Here is a 22571-nt window from a genome sequence, read left to right on the forward strand (position 1 = left end):
CTCTCTGTTTGGCCAAATCTCACATATTCTACAGACTCTACCTCAGGCCTCATGTCTTCCAAAAGCCCCCGCACCCGCTCTGAGCAGCATGGCTCTCCCTCTCCTTGAACTCCTGCACCACCAAGAAGCACTTCACAACACTCTGCCACACATCTTTGTTTCACTCCAGCTGCAGATTTGGATTCCCTGGGCCCGGGGTGCAGCCTGAGGTTCTGCATTTCTAACAAGCTCCCTGCTGCTGGTCCATGGACTGCACTTTATGTAGCCAGGATTTAGTAGACATGTCCATATACGTTAATCAAGTATATTTACCAAAATATGATTAATGGTTACCTCTGATCGGTCCTCTTTTTCTTTATATTTCTGTATTTTCCTTTTTTTTTTTCTATCAACGGTTACAGTTCACTTTTATAATCCAAAAAACATAGTGTTAAACTTTCAATATTCTTTACAGTATTCAAAGTAAAGTTCAAGTTTCTTCTCTCAGCACTGGAGGCTGTTTGTGATCTGGCTCTTCAAGGATTCCATATCCTGATCTCCAGCAACCTCCAAACACATACCACACACAACCACCAAACCTTCCAAATCATCTGTTATTTCTATTATAGATGCCTCTTCCTTACTCCCTCATTCCCCGACCTTCCTCACCTGGACAGCTCGGACTTGTCCTTCAGATGAGCCTGAAGGGGCTCCCTCTGCAAGAAGCCTCCCCTAACTCCCCGCCTCTGCTCTCTGCTCTGCACTCCAGCAATGACCAGGGGCACCTGGCCATGATGTCTTTCACCTTTCCATGTAGTTTTGTCTGCCTGTCCTGCTAGACCGGGATTCCCAAATGCAGAGACACTGAATCCACAGTATTTAGATAGTGTTGGGCATAAAATTGATGTTCAGTAAGTATCTGAATGAATATACCAAGTGATCTATAAAATGGGTTTCCCAAATATCGGTTATTGTTATCCTCACTTTAAAGATAAAGAAACAGCTTCAGAGAGGTTAAGTGACTTGCCATATGTCTCAAAGCTAATAAATGGGAAAACCTGAATTCAAACCTTGATTTTTCTGATCTGCTTTCTACTTCACCACAGCTGCCACCATTAAATACTAACAAGGAAAAATAGGTATCATGAGTTGGGTCAAGTTGATGGACAGCTGTCTCACACTGGAAGATTTTCTGTCATTCATAGACCTTGATGACACATGTGGCTAATGCATCTACTGTTAACTTTTAAGAACAAATGGACGGGGCACCTGGGGGGGCTCTGTCGATTAAGGTCTGACTTTGGGTCAGGTCACGATCTTGCAGTTCATGAGTTCAAGCCCCGTGTTGGGCTCTGTGCTGACAGCTCAGAGCCTGGAGCCTGCTTCGGATTCTGTGTGTCCCTCTTTTTCTGCCCCTCTCCCGCTCTGTCTCTCTCTCAAAAATAAATAAACATTTTAAAAAATTAAAAAAAAAACAGATGAAGCTGAGAAGCATGAATGTGTTTTAAAACATGAAGGGCTTTAACTCTTTTATGTGCTAGAATAGGAGACAGAATTTTTTTTTTTAAGTTTGTGTATTTATTTGAGAGAGAGAAAGAACATGTGCATGCAAGCAGGGGAGGAGCAGAGAGAGAGAGAGTGAGAGAGAGAATCCCAAGCAGGCTCCATGCTGTCAGCACAGAGCCCAATGCAGGGCTCCAACTCACAAATCATGAGATCATGACCTGAGCTGAAACCAAGACCCAGCAGTCCCTAGGTGACAGATTTTAAATTACATTTTTCACAGAGAGGAACTGGGCATGCTCAGCTGAGATGGGCTACAAGGGCTTTCCCATCGACCCCTTCTCAGATGCCCTGGCAGGGTTCGTAAGCAAAGGGCACGAAGCTCGAAGCCAGGGCCCCTGTCCTCGGCAGCCCGTGCTGACCCGATTTACACTCCCTGCCAACATCCACCGTGTTCTGCTAAGAACACACAATACATCAGGACAAATCTCTGTCCCCAAGGATCCTACAGGCACTGAGGGAGACAGGTGCACAGGCAATTTCTACACCCTGGGATGAGGGCCATGAGGTGCTAAGGAAGGCCTGAGGACCAGCACCCAACCCTAGGCTGGGGGGATTCAGGGAGGCTTTATGGTGGAAATGACATCCGACCAGAACCTTGAGGGTGCCCAGTTCTGTAATCAGCCAATAAGGCCACCTTCTTATCGCTCCTCACTTCTTTCCATCACACCTGTGTCCTCACCCACAGCACTAATTCCTCCACACAAGGAACATGTCCCCTTCATCCCTGCATTCCCAGAAGCACCTGGCCCAGCAGCTGTGTCCTGCTTTCCAAATCCCAGTCTGAAGCTCCCATCAATAGATGCCTGAGCCTGGCCAGGAAAATCTCTGTGGGCACCGGGCATCCTGCCACGACCCCAGCCTGACCACGAGCCTGTGCAGGAAGCCATGGGGCCTTGTCCAGGGAAGCGTTCTCTGTACAGCGACAACTGGGAGAGCCGTCTACACACTCTCCCAGGTCACCATACCAGGGGTGGATCTGATGATTTGGGACTAATCACAAAGCAGGTCGCTTCCACCTGGAATCCCACCAGCAGCTTGTTCAGCACCCTCCTTCCCAAACCAGTGTCTCTTCCCTGCATTTGGCAGACACCTCAACGACACAGGTGCCGGGCTGGAAAATTCCAGTGGTTGGGCTCCTTCCTCTCCCTTGGGCCCCCAGCTCAGTAGTGGCAGCCCCACAGATTGTTCCGGAAGATTTTCTCAAATCTGCGTCCTCCTGGCCACTATCACAGCTGTCATTCCAATTCAGGCCTGCATCATCCCCGCCGTCATCTCCTAGCTCCTGTTCTCCTGCGCCTCCAGTTGGTGACTCCGCCTTCTGTGGTTTAATTATGTTTGCAATTTAAATCTTTAGCCTGGAGTTCAATCTTGAGAAACTTGCTGTTTCTGCAAATGCATCCTGATGTTTGACCCTGTGATTCTACTCCTCTTACTCCCTCTGGATCACCCTCCTCTCCATGCCCATTCCACATGCCCCATCAATGCCTGTCAGATGGGACAGCACCCAACCCTCAAGGCTCACTTCAAACTCTGTGTCTCCCATGAAGTTATTCCTAAGGGTCCTAGCCAAAAGGGAGCCTACTGTTCTGAATCCCACTGGTCTTACTGTCTACACTTGTGCAACACTGGCCACACACACAACTTCCATCAGGTCTACTTGTGAACACTGCTTATGTTCCTGCCTAGATTCTGGTTACATCCTAAAGCAGCTGTGGTTGATCACAGAGAGGGGTGGTGGCAAGACAGAGGCTTTGAGACTAGTCTTGTGTGGGTTCTGATGGGGCCACAATATGCCTGTAGGTAAGTACATCATACGGGGTGTCTTGTGACAATAGAGATCATCTATGCAAACCTCGAGGACTTACCATGACCACAACATTAATCAGTCTAAAATACTTCTTGAGGTGACTACACAGAACAAATAAGTCAGAGTATTGTAGACTATAAAATTATGTTAATTTTTAATATGCAAAACTTGGATTACATTTCTGTTCTTACGATATGATCCATATAGACCTCAAAGATGCCCCCACTGATTACCAGCAAGCACATTCTCCAATAACTAGGCACTCTGGACTTGAAAATGTCTTGCTCAAAACCATGAGAATGAATTTACTTAGGGGCACCTGGGTGGCTCAGTCTGTTAAGTGTCCAACTTCGACTCAGGTCATGATCTCTGCAGATTGTGAGTTCGAGCTCCACATTGGGCTCTCTGCTGTCCCTGTCAGCATGGAGGCCACTTCAGATCCTCTGTTCCCCTGTCCCTGCCTCTCCCCAACTTTTGCTCTCCCCAAAATAAATAAATACTAGGGAAAAAAATGAATTTACATAAAAGCCAACCAATAAAACTGGTTGAATTCTATGCCCTAATTGGGTTCTGATCCATATGGCACCAAGCACTACTTTAACCTAAATCTCTATTTTCATTTTTTGTTTTGCTGGTTTCTTGCACCTTGTACATGGAAGATTACTGTTCCCACTGCCCAAGCCCTGAGAAACGCTACCAAAGGCATGAGCAAATAGGGGAGGGTGCCAACCTAAATCACAGCCTCCATGTCAAGCCAAATGGGGAAAACTTCCCAGCCCCATATTCACTCCACGGCTTCCTGTCCCTTTTCTACCAGAGCCACACAGGAAAAAGCCAACACCACAGCAGAGCTACTCACTCCACAGCCACCAGAGGGTCCCACAGCACTAGCTAGGAAGCAAGGACACACCCTCTCCCTGTGCAAATCCAGGAGGGCTCGTCACAGCAACCTCCCCTTGCTTCCAGGCTGGAATCAGGATTGCCAGGAAACCCCAGGGCTAGCTGCCGGCTGACTGATGCTGTTGAGGCTTCAGCTCTTACCAAGCAGCCAGCTTTTCACAAAGAGTCGGAGTCCCCAGGACTCGATGGGCCTGAGCCCTCCCCAGCCACATTCCTTCTTGCATCACCAAAGAACACAGTATCTGTGGCTTAAACAGCATTTTTCAGACAGCCCCCAGAATTGCTGCCTGAGGTACCACTTGCTGTCAAGTGTTAATAAAGGAAAAGGAACAGCATGTCTGACAGGCAGGTTACAGCCCATGAGAAACAGGTCCTATCTTGCCCCCAACACCAAGCATTCTTGGGGTTCAGACAAGCTGGTGTTCTATTACTTAACTCAAAGTATGAGGTCTGTCTTTCTTCCTTCTTGCAAGAGACCAGGGAAATCAGGGATCCTCATGATGAGAAAAAGGGAAAGGAAGGCTAAAATGCCCAGGTTTTTCTCTGGCAGCCACCTCAATCCATAACACAAGCAGAGTCACAAACTTAGATGCTCATTCAGGTTTTGATTGTCTCTTTTGGGGTATTTACAAAGAGGCTGGAATATTCAGACAAATATGTTTTTTAATGTTTATTTTTGAGAGAGAGAAAGAGAGAGAGAGACATAGCATAAGTGAGGAGGAGCAGAAAGAGAGGGAGACACAGAATCCGAAGCAGGCTCCAGGCTCCAAGCTGTCAGCACAGAGCCTGACATGGGGCTCGAACTCACTAACTGTGAGATCATGACCTGAGCTGAAGTCAGAAGCTCAACCGACTGAGCCACCCAGGAAGGAGCCCCTTGGGACTATGCAGGAAAATATTTTTAAATAATTATGACCTTAAGGGCTTGGTTCCTCCCTTCAGGATGACTGCACATAAATCACCTCATATAATTCCCATAATAATCACCCCGCAGGATAGGGATTGGAGGAATTTTATAGATGAGGAGACAGAAGGCATGGAGATTTACCTGCCCACGGCACAAAGCAATGCTGTAGCAGAGCCAGGATTCAACACGGGTCCATCTGGCTCCACCCCACCCTCCACTTAATAATAATTATAGTTAACATGAGTGTGGCACTTACTATGTGCCAGACACCTGCTAAGCACTTACATGCTTTTTCTCATTTATATTCCAAACATCCCTAGGAGGCAGGTACGACAATCAAGTTCAAGTCCCTTTTCCAAATGAGAAAACTAAAATTTGAAACAGCTGGGTGACATGTGCCACATCACATGGTTAATGAGAGGCAAGGAAATTGGATTCACCCCAACCTTGTGCTCTTAACCACTATGTTGAGACACAGCCGACTGCGTCTCCTACCTCATCTCCTGTCACTCTCCGCTCGGCTGCAGGCACCTTGCTGCAGGCACACTGATGGCTTTTCAATCCCACCCCCCCACCCCCCCCACCTCTCCACCCCCCCACCCCCCCGCCAAGCCCAAGCCCCTCCCTGCTTCCTAGCCTCTGCACCTGCTTTTCCCTCCACCAGAAAAGCTTCCCCCTAGTCCCTGCTGTATTTACAACCTTAGTTCCTTCTCTTCCTCTAAGTCTGGGTTTAAATGTCCCCTCTTCAGCGCCTGGTGGCTCAGTGGGTTAAGCGTCCGACTTCGGCTCAGGACATGATCTTGTGGTTATGGGTTCGAGCCCCGTGTCGAGCTCTGTGCTGACAGCTCAGAGCCTGGAGCCTGCTCCAGATTCTGTGTCTTCCTCTCTCTCTGCCCCTCCCCTGCTTGCACTCTGTGTCTCTCTCTCTCTCTCAAAACTAAATAAAGATTTAAAAAAATTTTTAATGTCCCTTCTTCAGTGTACTCTTCTCTGACTTTTTACCTAAAATGTGTCCCCTTCAATTCTCTCATTCAGACCCTTATTCTTCCCATCATGGCACTCATTACAATCTACAAAAATTGTACAATCTACAAAAATTACAATCTACAAAAATTTTATATTAGTTTAGTTTTCCCCTTCTATTTTATTTGTCTTCCCCCTAGAATGTGAGGCCTGGGAAATCTGTCTGTCTTGGTCACTGACATATCCCCATTACCCAGAACATGCCAGATATTAGAAGGTACTCAGTAAATATTTGCTAGATTATAATCACTAGAATTTGCAGCTCACCTATGGTTTCCAAACCAAAGCTAAGAGTTCTGCATTTAAAAGGAAGGAAAGTGGTGGGGGGGGGGGGACGCTGGGTGGCTCAGTTGGTTAAGCATCCAACTCTGGGTTTCGCTCAGCTCATGATCTCACGAGTTCATGAGTTCAAGCCCCGCGTTGGGCTCTGCACGGGCAGTGTAGAGCCTGCTTGGGCTTCTCTGTCAATCCCTCTCTCTGCCCCTCCCTCCCACACACTGTCTCTGTCTCTCTCAAAATAAATAAACTTAAAACAAAAGAAGTAAAAGGAAGGAAGGCAAGCTATAGTCCTTCAGCTTTTGTGGCCCCAAGAGATAAATGAGCACAGTGAGCATAGCCTCTACGAAACCCTCCAGCACTCCAGAAGGAACACTGCTCAAAGGCATTTAACCACAAATCACACAGACCTTGAGCCATGGAAGGGCCCCACTTGGCCTCCCCAGAGCTTCTGCTCCACAGAGGGAGGGACCACACAGAAGCTGGTTCTCCCGAGTAGAACCTGCTGCCTACTGGGCAAGGCTGGGTGCCTTCACAGTCATGACCTGCCCAGAGCCTGGCAGCTAGTAAGTGGGACAACCACTCACTCTCCTTTAAAATTCTTCAGTGGCTCTGTGTTACCTTCAGAAACACACTCCAGACTCCTCGGTAGAGTATCTCAGGCACCCCAGGAAAGGTACCTCCTCTCGGGACCAGGGCAATTCCTGGGATGGAGGTGCTACCTCACAATTCCACGCTCTGGCACATGCTTTTCCTTCCTCCCTGCCCCCACTCAATCTAATCCCTAGTTGTCCTTTAAGATTCCTGATAGGAATCCATCCTAAGAAAATAAATATGTGGGCAGAGATGTTTATTCAAAAGTAGTCCTACTGTATATCATTATTAAGTATGGCAGTAACAAAAACTGCTAACAACCTAAATGTTCAAAAAATATGGGAAAGGTTTAATAAACTATATTTCCCTTAAACTTAGGGTTACTAGTTGAGCCACACTTGGGGGTTTGCTGTTTTGTTTTGTTTTCTCGATCGCCAGCCCTAGTCTTGACCAGGCAACTGTAAATCTGTGGTCTCCACCTGAAGTGCCATGGAGGACCGCCGCGACTCCTTGTGAGGGGTGCGAACTTGTGGTGCTAGAGGTAGCAGGGCAAGCCTTTCTCTGCTTCCGGGGGCTCTTCCAAGGGACCATACCGCTCCAGCACACAGCCCTTTTGCCAGCGAGGAACCTGGTGAAGTTCCATTTGATGGCATTTCCCAGGATGCCCCTCCCCTCGGGCTGGACTTTCATCCACTTCCACAGCAGGTGAGCATTGTCCCATTCACACAGATCTTGCAGAACATATCGAGTGTGACATTATGGTCAGCAGAGAGCTGCCTGATCTCCGCATTGCTCCCTGGCTGCTGCCTCCAAACTGGTTGCAAGGGAAGGCCAGGATCCGTAAACCGTGTGCAGCAAGCGTATCGGGCATGCAGGTCGACAAGCTGAGTATAGTTGACATCTGTTTTGCCTCACCGCGAGGCCACACTGGTGACGATGCACAGGAAGCCCTGGTACTTGCCCAGGTGAACCATGTGCCCACCGATGACCTCGTCTGAGAACTCCTGCAGAGACTGAGTACAGAGTCAGTGGTCTCAGGACACGCACATGGTGCGGGGCGGGCTGGGCTTGGCCAGGGCCCCGCACAGCAGTGCCGGCTTCAGCAGGCAGCACGGGTGGCTGAGGTTCACATCCACAACCGCATCTTTCTGAGTCTGCTGCCAAATTACCAGCACTCGAAAGAACGCCATTCTATTTGTTAGGGTTATGCTGTAACAAATAACCCCCAAATTTCGGAGTTTTTTTCCTCACCCACATAAGTATTCCAGTGAAGGTGTGCCCGGTTAGCAGGTGGTTTTCCTCCACTCAGTGATTCAGGAACTCGGACCCCTTCCAGCTGTGATTCTTCCAACCCTAAAGCCTCAGAGTCTAGCAGATGGAATGAAAAAGTGTGGTAAAGTCGCCTCTTAACCAATTTGGTCTGCAAGTGACACACATCGCTGCCAGTCCCATTCAGTTGGTGACTAGTCAGAGTCCCACCTACGTGTAAGGACTGCCTGGAACGTAATTCTCAGCTGATCGGCCACAGCCCAGCTGAACCTCTACACTCGGATGGGAAGAAAGCATCTTTCTGGAGGATAGGCTGCCCTCCACGCTACAGCTACAAACCTCAGAAGTTAAGTACCACTGGGTACCAGGTTTTGTTTCCACACGGAGAAGACGGACTACTGCCTGAGCAGTGGAACAATGCCCCCTGTCCCTAGCATTTAGTGCACTAGAACATACCAGAGGCCTGGTGGCTTAAACATGGCCTTCACTTTGCTCCAGGGACCACACTGCCTCAGGTTCCCATTCCTTGGATGGCTGTTAACCTAAAAATAAAAGGGCCAATTTTATTACCAGCAAAAATGGGTTTATTTGGGAACAGCAGAGAATTACAAACCAGGACAAGCAAACAATAGGCAAGTCAGGAGAACAAAGGAGAGGACCACTCTTTTATAAAGGAAATTAGAAGTTCAGAAGGGCTGTTATAAACATCAAGTCCCTTGGAGTAAACTGGAGTTTGAAGCGTAGTGGCTTTTCGTTGGCTGAGTTGTGACAGTCTCTCACTGGCTGGGCTGTTGCTGGGGGAGGAAGAAAACCTTCCTCTCTCCTGCCTGGATGGTGAAGCGGTATCCACCTGCGGGTCCCTCTCCCTGTTCCATCTTCAATCGATGAGTGCTAGGGCATGAACACTCCTCCTGCTGGCCTCCCTACTCCGTTTTCAACATGATATCCTTTTATTAATTTTCACATGGCCATTCTATCTGTTCTCTTCCCACAACTCCCCTTCCCCCTACGGCCCCACCATCCTTGCTGGGCAGCTCCAGCTCAGGCACTGCTGCCTGATCTGATTGGTTGTCACTAGTGACACAGAGTTGACTCCACTGTATGCATGTGGTTTACAAGGCACAAGTACGTTCTCAAGAAAGAACTGCCAGGGACCACTTCTTCTAGAAGGAGATTTATAGCCATGGTAGATATTTAGGATTTTATGGACCTACCAGTACAAAGTCATAAAAAACTGCACAAAGGCAGAGATAGCAGCCATCCTACTGACCATTTTCACCACTGTATCCTCAGCACTTAGCAGTGTTTCAGAAACCCAGGTTCTTCTGTCTTTGGAGCTGCAGCTACTAGGACCTGGGAGCCCTCAGAGTCTGGCACCAGCTGGAAGAAGAAGAGAATAAAGAAGCTACCGTGTAGTTGAATAGTTACTTGTTGAATGGGGAAAAAAGAATGAGTGAATAAATAAGCATGTTCTTGATAAATATTTAATGACAAAAGAGTAAAGATAAAGTATTATGGGACAAAAATAGAACATGTAATTCTATAATCATAGTGATCACAATTTAGGAATCTCACATCAAAAGCAAAAGTATATATATTTACTTTTTTTTTTTTTTTTTACAGTCTTCAGCACTTCTTACCCCTTCACTAAATAAATACTATCCAGCCCACCAAAGGACTAAATAGCAGTTGTCACATGGCTGTTTGCCAGTTCAGGCTCATGTGTGACAATTCTTCAAGGAAAAGTGGATGTACTCCATTGGGGTAGAGAAGGCTTCTGAGTTCATTCTTCCTACTGCATTGCATCTGGAACTTTTTTTTTGCTGCCCACTTTTCTAGTGAGCAAGTTTTATGTTTGGGGAAAGGTGAGAGAGACAGCCTGGATCCAACTCATTCTTTCTGAAATCACTTTAGGGATCAACTTCAAGAATAACCCTGGGTTCAAGTTTTAAAATCCACCCCACTCACTGCAAATCCCCAAATTATATATAATAGATGTATAAAAAGACTAGAAAAAAAGACATAAAAAGTACTTATCTTTGGTTAATAGGTTTACAAATAATTGTATTTTCTTTTTCCACAATAAGTGTCTTTTTTTTTTTAGGTTTATTTCTTTTGAGAGAAAGAGTGCACACACACATGTGCGAGCAAGGAGAGTGGCAGAGAGAGATGGCGAGAATCTCAAGCAGGCTCTGCACTCAATTTCACATGCCCTGAGCCAAAATCAAGAGTTGGATGCTTAACCGACTGAGCCACCCAGCTGCCCCAAGTCATTGTTATTTTTTTAAAAATTTTTTAACATTTATTCATTTTTTGATAGAGACAGAGCATGCATGGGGGAGGGGCAGAGAGAGAGGGAGACACTTCTGTGAAGCAGGCTCCAGGCTCTGAGCTGTCAGCACAGAGCCTGACTCGGGGCTTGAACTCACAGACTGCGAGATCATGACCTGAGCTGAAGTCGGATGCTCAACTGACTGAGCCACCCAGGCGCCCCCATCATTGTTATTTTTTAAATGGCTGTCAAATGTTGCCTCCTCCAGGAATTGTTCTGTGACCACTCCAAGGGTCAACATTCTCAAAGTATCCCCTAGTGTCCTCTACCATTCACTGGGAACACTGGATTTTGACTGCTTATCTATCTCCTGACAAGACTTGAAGATCTTTGAGGGAAGAAACTGAGTCTTTAATGTCTGAGTCCTCAGGGCCTACCTAGCACAGAAACTAAGCATTTGTAAAGGTTTGTGGATCAAATGAAGAACTCAAGTAAGTGGGAGTGTAGAAACAGATTGTTCTCATTCTAAATTCAGTTGCATCTTCCCTGGGACTAATGGATCCAGGATTTTCTCCACTCTTGACTGTACCCTGGGGCCTGGGAAAAACTTGGGAAGCATACAGCAAGATTTTGAAGAACAGCCTCCCTAAACAGTCAGCACCAGGGTTGCATGAACCTAGAGTGAGCGAGAGCTTAAATTCAAATTGGGGTTTCCTAGCAAGAGCCAAGATCAGTCACATGGTGGCACTTAAAGGATTCCCTGAGTCTGCTCATTCCTTTGGGATCACTCACTCCTCCCAGGACCTCCCCTGGGAACAAAGGAAAACCCAGGACTTGGGACTTTTATAGCTGCTAGTAGTTTGCATTTAACCCTAACCACAATTAAAATAAATGGGGGCGGGGGAACACTATCCATCCAGTAGGAGACACTTAGGTTTTCTCTAAATTTCTTCCAGAAATTTCTCCTAAAGGGCTTTGAGAACCAAACAAGCCAATTACAGGACAAAAAGGAGGCTTAGAAACTTTGGTCTTAACAATGCCAAGCTGAGTTTTCCACCACGTAAAGCCATCCCCAAGGAGGGGTAAATCCCTTGTTGAACAAAAGGTTTGTATCCACGGCGCCAACAAGCCAAGCGGCACTCTTCATACCCCACCCAGAGAGACGGGCACCAGGAGTAGGTGGAGCGGGGCTCAGGCCACGAAGACCCTCGGGACTGAAATCCTGAGCCTAACACGAGAACTACGACCAACCTGCGACGGTTAGGACTCCACGTGCCCCTCCCAGCAGTGTTGTCTAGAAATTAATTCCTGGACCTGTAGGTTACACCGGTTGTGGGGCAGCGCGCCCCACCCGCAGAACAGCTGGATTGAGGACTGCGCCTTCCCTCTCTAAAACCAGACCCGAGAGGAAGGGCACGGCCCAGGGCGGGGGTGTCCTGAACCATCCGAGAGCCCTGGAGCGGGGACGGACTTGCACAAGAACGCTCTCCGCCGAGGTGACAGCGGGCGGAGGCTGGGCGTGAGGCCCACGGCATCGCCTGGGAGGGTGTGTGCCCGCGCGGGGCGCGGGGGGACAGGAAGAGGAGGGCGGGGAAGGGGTGGGGTGAGCAGGGACCGGGACACCGGCCCAGGCTCCTCCTGCCTCCCCTCCCCACCCCCCATACTAAGGCTCCCAGCCCGCCACGCTCTGCTCACTGGCCCGCGCGTCCCAGCCGAGCGAGAGTCCCCGCCGCGCCTCCAGCCAAGGTGAGTTCAGCCCGCTGCTCCTGAGCCCCCCCCGCCCCCCCCGCCCGGCCGCGACCCCGCGCACGGGGAAGCCCCCCCATCGGCTGCCCCAGCGCCGGGGTCCGCTGGGCGCCCGCCGCTCCGCGCCCTGGGCCACACCCCGGCGAGACCGGCAGCGCCCCTGCCGCGATCCTCGCGGAGTGGAGGAGGGGCGCTCGTCCTCCGTACCGGACCTCCGTGTCCACGCCTGGGGCCTCTGCTCTCTCCTCCCTTTCCGTCGATCTCTCCTCACTCCCACTTTCCTGCTTTTCCACTCGTCACCCGAGCTATTCGCCCCGTCCTGGCCGGCATATGCGCTCGCTCTGGCTGCAGGCTGACCTCTGTCCAGATGTGTGCGGCCTCCTCCGAGCTGGACTGCCCGGCAGCCAGCAGATCCCTTCCTAAAGGGCACTGCTCAGTCCCTCGCCCTGCTGTTTCAGGTTGGGCTTCCTGTTGTTTGTCTGCCAGACAGGAGAGGGGGAGGTCTATTTGTTTTCTTTATAAACCTGGCTAGCGAGATTTGGGGGGGAGGGGAATATATGAAGGGATTTCTCTACTCAAAGGATTCCCTTCTTGCGATCTTAATTACACAAGTGGAACTATAAAGAGGGGGAAGAGTAGGTTTGATGAAGGACCTCCCAACCCAGATTAATCTGGCCCAGTGCAGAGACAGATAGACCTGCCCTTGGTACCTGGTCACCACTTTGAGCTTGGCCAAAGGAATGTAGCTTCCTCCAGCCCTGGACGCTGCTAACTGTCCATCTAGACTCCAGCTAACTGAAACAGGGACTCTGGCGTGTCGGGTGGGGCTGGGGAGGAAAGTAGAGCGGCTACAAGCTGGGCAGAGCCCTTAGCCCAGACTCTGGAACACATTAAGCCTACACCCCCTTCCCTCCCCAGGGGAGCTGAGAGCATTGCACAGGGCGTGGTTAGCACAAAGGGCTCCCAGATCCCCTTAGTGCAGGCCGGTGACTCAGCTGTGAGACCATGTGGGTGTGGTCCGCGATGGTTCCAGATACTCTCTGCAGATGGCCGGACAGAACACTCCCTAAAGGAAAAGGGGAACTGTGCCATCTCAGAGGGCATTTTCCAAGAGGAAGTGAGTCACACCAGGACTGGCTGGCAATCTGAAGGAGAGGTTTCTTGACTGATCCGTGGGTGAGGGCAGCAATTAGACTGGCAGAGCCATGGTAAGACACAGCACTGTCGGATGATTGGCCCTCGTGCCTGCTGGCAGGTGGCCTAAGCTTCACTAGTGAGGTAGCTCTTCCCGTCAAGAGGTTTGCGGTAATTGCTGCAGATTTTTTCCCCCTGCAGCTTGAGATTCAACCTGCAGTAGCGGATCTTTACATCCTGAACTTCAGGTGAGGCCAGGCTCATGGAAACACGCCGACGGACAGAGATCTTTGCCTCCAACATGTTTCGGCAGATTGAAAAAGATAATACCAGAGGCTGGGGCAGAAATGAGTTCATGTAACTCATTTGAAATGTCTTCATGCATTCTGCCCCTACAGATTCCTATCCCATTTGTATTTAATTGTCTCTCCTAAATGGTATATGCCTTCCTTGACAGCCAGAAGCTACTTTCTTCATCTGACCTATTATTTGGAGTTTATTTCAGGTCTTCAAATTTTCTTAAAGGTGCACTGGACATAAATAAAGTACACTGATTTCTAGGTGATGTTTTCCCCTGGTTTCTCTTGCAAACAATGTCAGATGGGCCCTCTTCCTCCCGTGCTTGGCCTCTAACCTTAGTCTCTTAAGCAGCCACCCCAGTGAGGTCAGGCCTTGGGCTGGGTGGAGCTGAAACTGGGTGCCTTCCTGCTTTCCAATGACAGTTCCAAAAATGTGGCTTTTTAAGAGCACTACCCACTTGGTATGCCCTTGGACACAGTACAGTCTTTCAAAGTTGAGGGAAACAATGGAATCCTTTCAGGTTATGATGTATAAATTAGCACTCTGAGTGCAGGGAAAGCTGAAATGAAGTTTTAGCATCTTTCTTAAGCTTCTCATTTTCCTGGGGACTTAACGATTTAGGAATCTCGTATCAAAAGTAAAAAGAATGAACTCACTTATTTTTTTTAAACAATTTTCAACACTTCCTACCCTTTCACTAAATAACTACCACCCAACCCACCAATGGATTTGATAGTAGTTGTCACAATGGCTATTGTTTGCCAATTCATGCTGATTGTCTGACAATTCTTCAAAGAAACATGGTTGTACTCCACTGGGGTAGAGAAGGCTTCTGGGTTCTTTCTTCCTATTGCATTGCATCTGGAATTTTCCCTCTGCTACCTCCTTTTTTTAGTGAGCAAGTTTTATGCTTGGGGAAAGGTGGGAGAGACAGCCTGGATCCAGATCCATTGCCTCAACTCATTTTTTCTGAATTCTCTTTAGGGATCAAATTTAGGAACACCTTCTGTGTTCAATTAAAAAAAATTATTTTCTTTTCAAAATCTCCACAGCAAAAGAAAGGAAACCCTAAACACATTTTAAATAACAGATGTTTGTTTTTACTGACACCCTGCCAATTATTTTCTGGGTGGGCTGCAAGAAAACTAGGGTATGGACAAGACACAGAAGAGCAAAGTAAATCAGGCCTCTTGCTCTTTAGAAGTATCCTTTTTGAAATTACGGTCTGGATCTGGGCATGGATCCAGAGCAAACATTTGGGATTGCTCAGGAGCAGACACATTTCTAAGGAGGCTCCCTGCTACTCCCAGGAGAATCAAAATGTACATTGCTGTCAATTTCATTCTTACCAATTCATTGAGCAGGCTGTGATGGCAGGTTGCTACCTACTGGGACCCTGATCAAGGAGCTCACAATCTAGTGGGAGAAGAAACAGAAACACAATTAACTAGACTTTTTAAATAGTATGCCATTAGCTGGTGGACTCCCCCAAAGGCAAGCACCATGGAGAGAGAGAGAGAGAGAGAGAGAGAGAGAGAGTGGGAACGCACCAGCCTAACACCAGACATGCACAGTAGGTGTTCATTTTAAGAGGACAAGAAATGGAAAGTTTAATTCCCATCACTGTGACTAAATCTGTGGAGTCCAGAATTCTTTTCTATAAAGAAAAGTACACTTGGGGCGCCTGGGTAACTCAGTTGGTTAAGCCTCCGACTTCACCTCAGGTGAGATCATATCTCAGTTAGTGAGCTCCACCCCCACGTCTGGCTGTGTGCTGACAGCTCAGAGACTGGAGCTAACTTTGGATTCTGCATCTCCATCTCTCTCTGCCCCTCCCCCACTTGCCCTCTGTCTCTCTCAAAAATAAACATTAAAACAAATTAAAAAAAAAAAAAAGAGAAAACTACACAGAGAAAGACTACAGAGTTCTGAGCCCCCATCTTACCAAGGCAAACAGGTAGGGAGGTTACACAGACATCAGAATAAAATGGTTCAATAAAAAATGAGAAAACGATGAGGTAGTTATAGCCTGTGGGGCTCACAGTGAGAAACAAAACACAAGAAAACAGCAGGAGTCAGAAGAGAAAGAAGTCCTGTTCAGGGTCTGGCCAGACCTGTTTAGCAGGACAGTTTTTCCCTGCACTCCTGGAATGCGCTTCCCTCTGAACTCTACTGATGCATTCACAGGGCGCCTGGGCCCCTTCCCCAGCTCTTCCCAGCCTCACGTCCTTCTGCTGGGCTCTGAGCTACACAGTTTTCAGTCCAGACCTGAGTGGTCACACAGGTACTTCGGGCCCTGCCAAGGGGTTTGTCTGACTTATTCATTTAGCAGATGCTTATTTTGTGGTTCATAGACAGAAAAATTCACAGTTCTTGACGTACAGGATCTTAAATCTGAGAGGCCAACAGGAAACCGATTAAAGGGTGTTTCAAATGCAGGAGTAGCTTGTCTCAGGCACAGAGAGGACACACACTGCCATCCTCTTGCCATCCTCTCGGCTGCAGGCCCAGGCCCCCATGAGAGCTTATCAAGCTCTTGCCCAGGAGTGGAGCATGTCAGGCAGCTGGGAAGATCCAAGTGCCAGATTCAGGTCCCTGGGCTTGCGACTTTAGCAGCCAATGGTCAGCCCTACAGTCTGCCCTACCCAAGACCAGAGGGCTGCCAACTCCATGGGAGAGCTCTGTGACTCCTCCACTGGCCAAGAGAACACTTCTAATCCTCACTGTCCCCGCTTTTCCTTCGTCTTACTTTAAAACCAGTGCACTGGCTCCTCCTTCAGAACAATAAGTTGCTCGTTGCCCTTTTCAGTGCTCTATGGGCACTGGTCCCCGATGAGACCATGGGCATCTCCTCTGGTGTCCAAAGTCAGTTATTTCACCTTCATGAACTTAGATTCCTGGCTAGTCACTGTTCTGCATTCTCATTTCAAAAGGTCTACCTGACAAATAGGGAGTCAGCTGGGTGCCTGCCATACTCACATACTCATGGCCCATGTGCTGAATAAAACAGCAAGTGGGCAAGGAGGGGTAGGACTGGAAGGACCCGGGGCAGGGGACTGGAAGGACGGGAGACCTGAGCGTTCACTCAGGGAAGACCGGCCTCATTTTCTTGAAGAAGATACTCAAGGGTGGCCAAGATTTCTTCCTGCTTACAACTTGTGTTTCTTACAAGTTCCTAAATTGGCCTGTTCCCCTATTATAGCGGTCCTTACTCTACTACTGCGTCCCCTTTCTTTGTCCTCTGGCTTTGCGGTGCACTTTCCTTCTGCTCTGTTCTGTGAAGAAGGTGAACAGGGTGTCTGGCAGCCAATGCAGTTTCTGGCATCTTTGGGAACTGGTTGTGAAATACCCTCCCGCTCTGAGCTTAGACACAGGTATTTTTACACCTCTGGTCTCCAACTTCTTTCCTGAGTTACTTCAGAACTAGGGTGGGTTCCCACGTCTTCCTCCCGTAGGTGGCTCATTGGTTCAGTTCTCTTACACTGCTGGACTTCCAGAACAATCCAGGCAAGGGCAACTCCATCTCAGCACTGTGGACTGCCCTCTGAAACCACAAGGGCTGTGTAGGAAGAGAGGGGAAAAGGGTGTGTTTCCCCTGGAATTCATCTCACAGCAAACGCTGAAGCATTAATTTGCTGATCTCTCCAAGAGAACTGCCTTTCAGATGAATCATCCCAGATCCTGGCGTATAGCATTCTCTAGAGTAGCACATTCTTTGGCATGCTGGTTCCTGCACTTTTCTGGGGATTAAGGGGGTAGAATTTACAATTCCCTAAGTATAATTACTCAATCCCTGGGGTCACCAACTAACTCCACCTTCTCTGTAAAAGGCAGCATTTAGGAATCTGTGTTGAACACAGATCTGTCAGGAGCAGGAACCAGACTGAAATCAGCAGGGAAAGGTACTAGCCTCTCCTTCAGCCTGTGCTCAAAACCTATTCTTGTGAGGTGTTTTTGTTGTTTTGTTTTACTGTAAGTGGTATACTACAGTCTCTATTCAAGTTAACCTGTTATCTATCCACTAGTGATCTTAGGCGGTGTTAGCCAACAGTGCTCTGTTCTGGCCATAGCATTCCTTCCAATTAAGCCAAAACTCACCGAGTTCCTATTAAGTACCGGGTGTATGCCCCAGATCATTATACATGACTATAGTGATCTGATATGCTTCCCTTCCCTCCTTTCAAATACTTTCTGATGGAAAGCTCTTGCTCTCTGTCCTTCCTGCCAAAAACCAGGTCCCCAAAGGAGTCCTGACTCCTGTTACCTGTTCCTTTTCAAGAAACTAGATAATGAGCTTTGGGTAGCTTTGAGTAACAGCATTTTACTGCCGGAGATGCAAATGTCTGTACTGCAATCACAAGTTCACACCTTTAGTAAAAAATACACACCCAGCAGACAAAATTCATTTGTAAACGGGTTGCTAAACCTAGACTTACACCGAACCAGGTTACCTACTTAACCTTGGAGGGTTGAAGTTTTCAGTATTAACCAGGCTTGACTGTGTGGGTGGTTGGTATCAGCCATGTCTAAGAGTCCCATCTGCCAGTGCCAAGAGAAAAGATGAAACGCCTGCTCTTTCTGCAGATGCTTTGTCTGTTAAACAGAGGGACGTGGACCTTGCTTTTCCAAATGATCCAAATGATTAGAGTTTTTATTCCTCATTAGGTGATTTATGCAGAATTAGTGGGCAACTAGACAAATTCCTCATTCAAAGCACCAATACCTGAGGTACCTGCTTCCATCAGCAGGGGGGCCCACCTGGGGTGAACTGGGCCTCAGAGTCGTTGAACTTTAGAGCCGAAAAGGGTCTGATGGATGATCTACTACTCATCTTCCTTCTAGTTACCTACAGAAGACTGGCAGTACGTGTGGCTTAAAAGTTAATGTAAACTCTTTCTTTACATCTTTTAAAAGGTTTCAACAGACCTCTTCAAAATGCCATCTCAAATGGAACACGCCATGGAAACGATGATGTTCACATTCCACAAGTTTGCTGGGGACAAAGGCTACCTAACAAAGGAGGACCTGAGAGTACTCATGGAAAAGGAGTTCCCTGGATTTTTGGAAGTAAGTGCTGAAAGGCTCAGAAAGAACCAGACACGAAAACCAGTGCTTCTAGCCCCTGGTTGCTTTTCCTTCCTCTTCCCATCCCTTCCCTGTGGAAGCCACTAGTAGAAAGGTGTCCTTGTTCATTCATTTATTAAACATTATTGAGTGCCTCCTGTTTGTAAGGTACCGTAGGGGAAACGGAAGGTAGAGAAGACGCAGTCCTTGCCCTCAAGGGGCTTACAATATGGAGCTGAAATAAAGCTGCACATGAATTGCCACAAGACAAGGTGGAGTCACCTGCATCCACTGAGACAGAGTCACCGAAGAAAAGCCTCTTACCAGAGAGTCATCAGCTAGGAAATGGCCACCTCAGGTCATAAACCTGGCACTGGCATTGTCACATTCTGGTCATATCCACTCTGAGCAACTTTGCATCTCTTAAATCCCTTCAGATAAGGGCTTTTTAAAAATATTATTCCTACTCTATAAAGGAACAGTGTCAAGCATCTGCTGAATGAAAACCAAGCGTCACTCCAGAAATAACTGCTTTTCACATTGAAAACACTGTGAGATTTAAAAAAAAAAAAAAAAGCTATGAGAACACAGGAGCGCAACTTGAGTTTGAAAGACCAACAGCTCCATCAAGACTGGAAGAGGAGTCTGCCATCAGCTCTGACACCTCACTCAGGACATTAGGCTGCAAGGCACAGTTGTCCTTTTACATCATAGACCCTCAAGACATGGTTGTTGCATTTAACGGAAGGTGAAACATTACTTGACAAAATATGAGCATGAAATGCAAGTCCCTCTTTCCTTGCACTACTGTGCTTGGTGCAGAAAATGACTTCAGCCTCTAAAGGGTGAAGGGAGATGATGGTAAAAGGCTGGGTCCTGTCTCCTGTCATGTGCCTGGTGGATAGCACGTTAGTCAAGCCCTGACTGCTGGCTCAGTAAACAGGGTTTTACGGTACATTCTGATTTACACGTCGTCAATACCAGTTAAGTAAACAGGTATAAAGCCTAATGACAGTCTCACAGCTGCAGTTACCACAATGCCATCCCAGAAAGAGCTAGAATATGCTGTTGCTCTGCTTTTGCACACCCTCTGGTATAGCCCCAGACCAGAAGTCTGGCTCTGCCCTGACACTGGGCAGGCTACTTTGGCTTTCTGGGCCTCAGTTCCTGCCCCTGAAAAATGAGAGGGCTGAACATGATTACCTCCATGCTTCCACTTTCTGTGATCCTTCCAGGCAAGCATAAAATGCAAGGACATGTGTTCATCATAAGCCTGCCCACCACATAAAGGCATTCCCCACGTATTAAACCCTTGTGCTTTATTTGGTTTTTCTGGGTTTTTTTAAATGTTTATTTATTTTTGAGAGAGGGACAGAGCATGAGTCAGGGAGGGGCAGAGAGAGAGGGAGGCACAGGATCTGAAGCAGGCTCCAGGCTCTGAGCTGTCAGCACAGAACCCGACACAGGGCTTGAACTCCGAACCGTGAGATCATGACTTGAGCCAAAGTCAGATGCTCAACCGACTGAGCCACCTAGATGCCCCCTAAACCCTTGTTAATTGTGCTGTTGCATATGTTAGAAGCCAAGATGAATATCACATGAGACACAGACCCTTGCTCCCTAAAGGCTTTGTAGCAGAAGAAACATAAAGGGTGTGTATAGTACTGAGTACTGAACATGGTAGTGTAATTTATTCCAGGCACGGGTCATAATTCTGGGCACACCCACACTTGCTGAACTGACAAGAGTATTTTGTTTCTAAAGTTGACCCCTTGTGTCATCCAAATTTCACTCCTTCAGACCACAACCAGGAAGCTGGGGGTGAAGCCAGAATTAGCTGAAACCCACCCAAAGTGAAGACAGCCACACAAAGGGGGTTGTAGTTGATGGCTTAGGAGGGAGTCTACCGTCCACAAGTAGGAAACATGGCTGCTTTACTGTAGAGATTTCTGAGTGCAGGATGTACACATCCAGCATACCTGAGACACTGAGTGTGCGATTCCTCACTCATGTACACGATTGATGGGATTACACAGACTTTCCCTGAACACTTGCACACCTCTAGGAGGCCATATTTCCCCCCCCCCACCGGTTGATGGTCTGGACCCTGTGGGAGCAGCCACACTTCCCCACCTCACTAGGTAGGACAAGGAGTGATCTGAAACTTACTCCCTAAACTATCTTCTGAGATCTTTTTGTTTTTTTAATTTTTTAAATGTTTATTTATTTTTGAGAAAGCGACAGAACATGAGTGAGTGAGGGACAGAGAAAGAGGGAAACACAGAATCCAAAGTAGGCTCCAGGCTCTGAGCTGTCAGCACAGAGTCTGACGTGGGGCTCAAACTTACAAACTGCGAGATCATGACCCAAGCTGAAGTTGGACACTCAACTGACTGAGCCACCCAAGTGCCCCCCCCCACTTTTGGTAATTAAAAAAAAATTTTTTTTTTAATTTTTTCTTTTTTAATGTTTAGAGATTTTTCCTTAAGGAGTTTCCTTTTTCAAGGATTTGACCACGCCATCGGGAATAAACACGTGTTAAGAGAATGTAGGCTCACACTACAAAATGGGAAGTTTAGGGTGGTTCTTACGCAGAATCCTGTGATACTGAAAATTGTGGAAACAGCTGAACTAGGAGCAGAGCAGTTCACAAGGTCATGCCAGGGTCACGGTGGCAAGCACGGTGGACTGAGAATTAAAAGGCTTGGGTTTAGCTTGTCTGACGTGAATCTCCTCTTTCTAGAAATAGGCAGTTCCTAAGATCCCTGTAGTTCTACGAAATGATGCCACGGAAAACCTCTTTCTGAGCTTAAAATATGCATTTACTGAAATGCTCTCTCAAGGCAGAAAAACACATGTAGGGGACGTCCAAAGACCACTTACAACCTAAAACAAGAGTTCAGGTAATGGGAAGACTCTATTACTGGTTGTCAGTGGGACAAACCAGAGAAGCTGGCCACTGCAGCCACTGACTGATAGTTCTTGCCTTTGTTCTTCTTTGCAGAATCAAAAAGACCCCCTGGCTGTGGACAAGATAATGAAGGACCTAGACCAGTGCCGGGACGGCAGAGTGGGTTTCCAGAGCTTCTTTTCGCTGATCGCTGGGCTCACCATCGCATGCAATGACTATTTTGTAGTTCACATGAAGCAGAAAGGAAAGAAGTAGGCAGCACTGAGCCACACTCCCACCCAGAGAGTTCTCCTGAGGGCCTCTCAAGGAGTCTGCCCCGCAGCTACCCCCCTCCACCCAGTATAAAGGATTCCATGAGCAGATTGGGACCCTCAGAAAATGTATACATAAAATGCAACCCCCGTTTGAGAAGCAGAGAAAGTAAAGTCAGTGAAAGCCAGATAAGCTTTTGATTTTTATATTGCCTGCATCCTCTTGCCCTCAATAAACAAATTCTTTTTTTAGTTCCTCAGTTGGGACAAATGTTTGTTTCTCCTTCAGAAATGCTGGGTCCCCACTTTATTCACAAGAAGTCTGCATGCCCGCGGGCAGAGGGCACACCATAGAGCCAGCAGGGTAGGAAAGCCCTCTCCACTGAAGCCTGGGGTCTGACTTCTCTGATCCATCTGCCCTTGTAGTTATGACCTACCAGCACTTCCAGAAAATACCCTGATTTCATAATTATGGAGGCCAGTCTTGTCTAGTTAAGTCAGAGCCTTCCCAACAAGTACCTGGAACACCTGAGATGTCAGAGTCCAGTTTTCTGACAAAGTTTCAGCAAATT

At 47.7% G+C, this 22571-nt stretch overlaps 1 protein-coding gene and 1 pseudogene across 1 annotated transcript; one reads left to right on the forward strand and one right to left on the reverse strand.

Annotated features, from left to right (window-relative positions):
• Positions 1-7376: 7376 nt before the first annotated feature.
• On the reverse strand, positions 7377-8242 carry LOC124514248 (phospholipid hydroperoxide glutathione peroxidase-like; annotated as a pseudogene).
• Positions 8243-12233: 3991 nt separating this feature from the next.
• Positions 12234-22259, forward strand: S100A10 (S100 calcium binding protein A10). The gene is made up of 3 exons (XM_047084539.1): positions 12234-12339; positions 18688-18840; positions 21842-22259. Exons 2-3 carry the CDS (start codon positions 18709-18711, stop codon positions 22001-22003), a joined length of 294 nt encoding a protein of 97 aa, XP_046940495.1. The 5' UTR covers positions 12234-12339; positions 18688-18708; the 3' UTR covers positions 22004-22259.
• The last annotated feature ends 312 nt before the right edge of the window (positions 22260-22571 follow it).

The sequence above is a fragment of the Lynx rufus genome, unplaced genomic scaffold, assembly GCF_022079265.1.
Source record: "Lynx rufus isolate CCGP_SWC_20201006 ecotype Redwood Valley unplaced genomic scaffold, mLynRuf1.p SCAF_2, whole genome shotgun sequence".
NCBI lineage: Eukaryota > Metazoa > Chordata > Mammalia > Carnivora > Felidae > Lynx > Lynx rufus.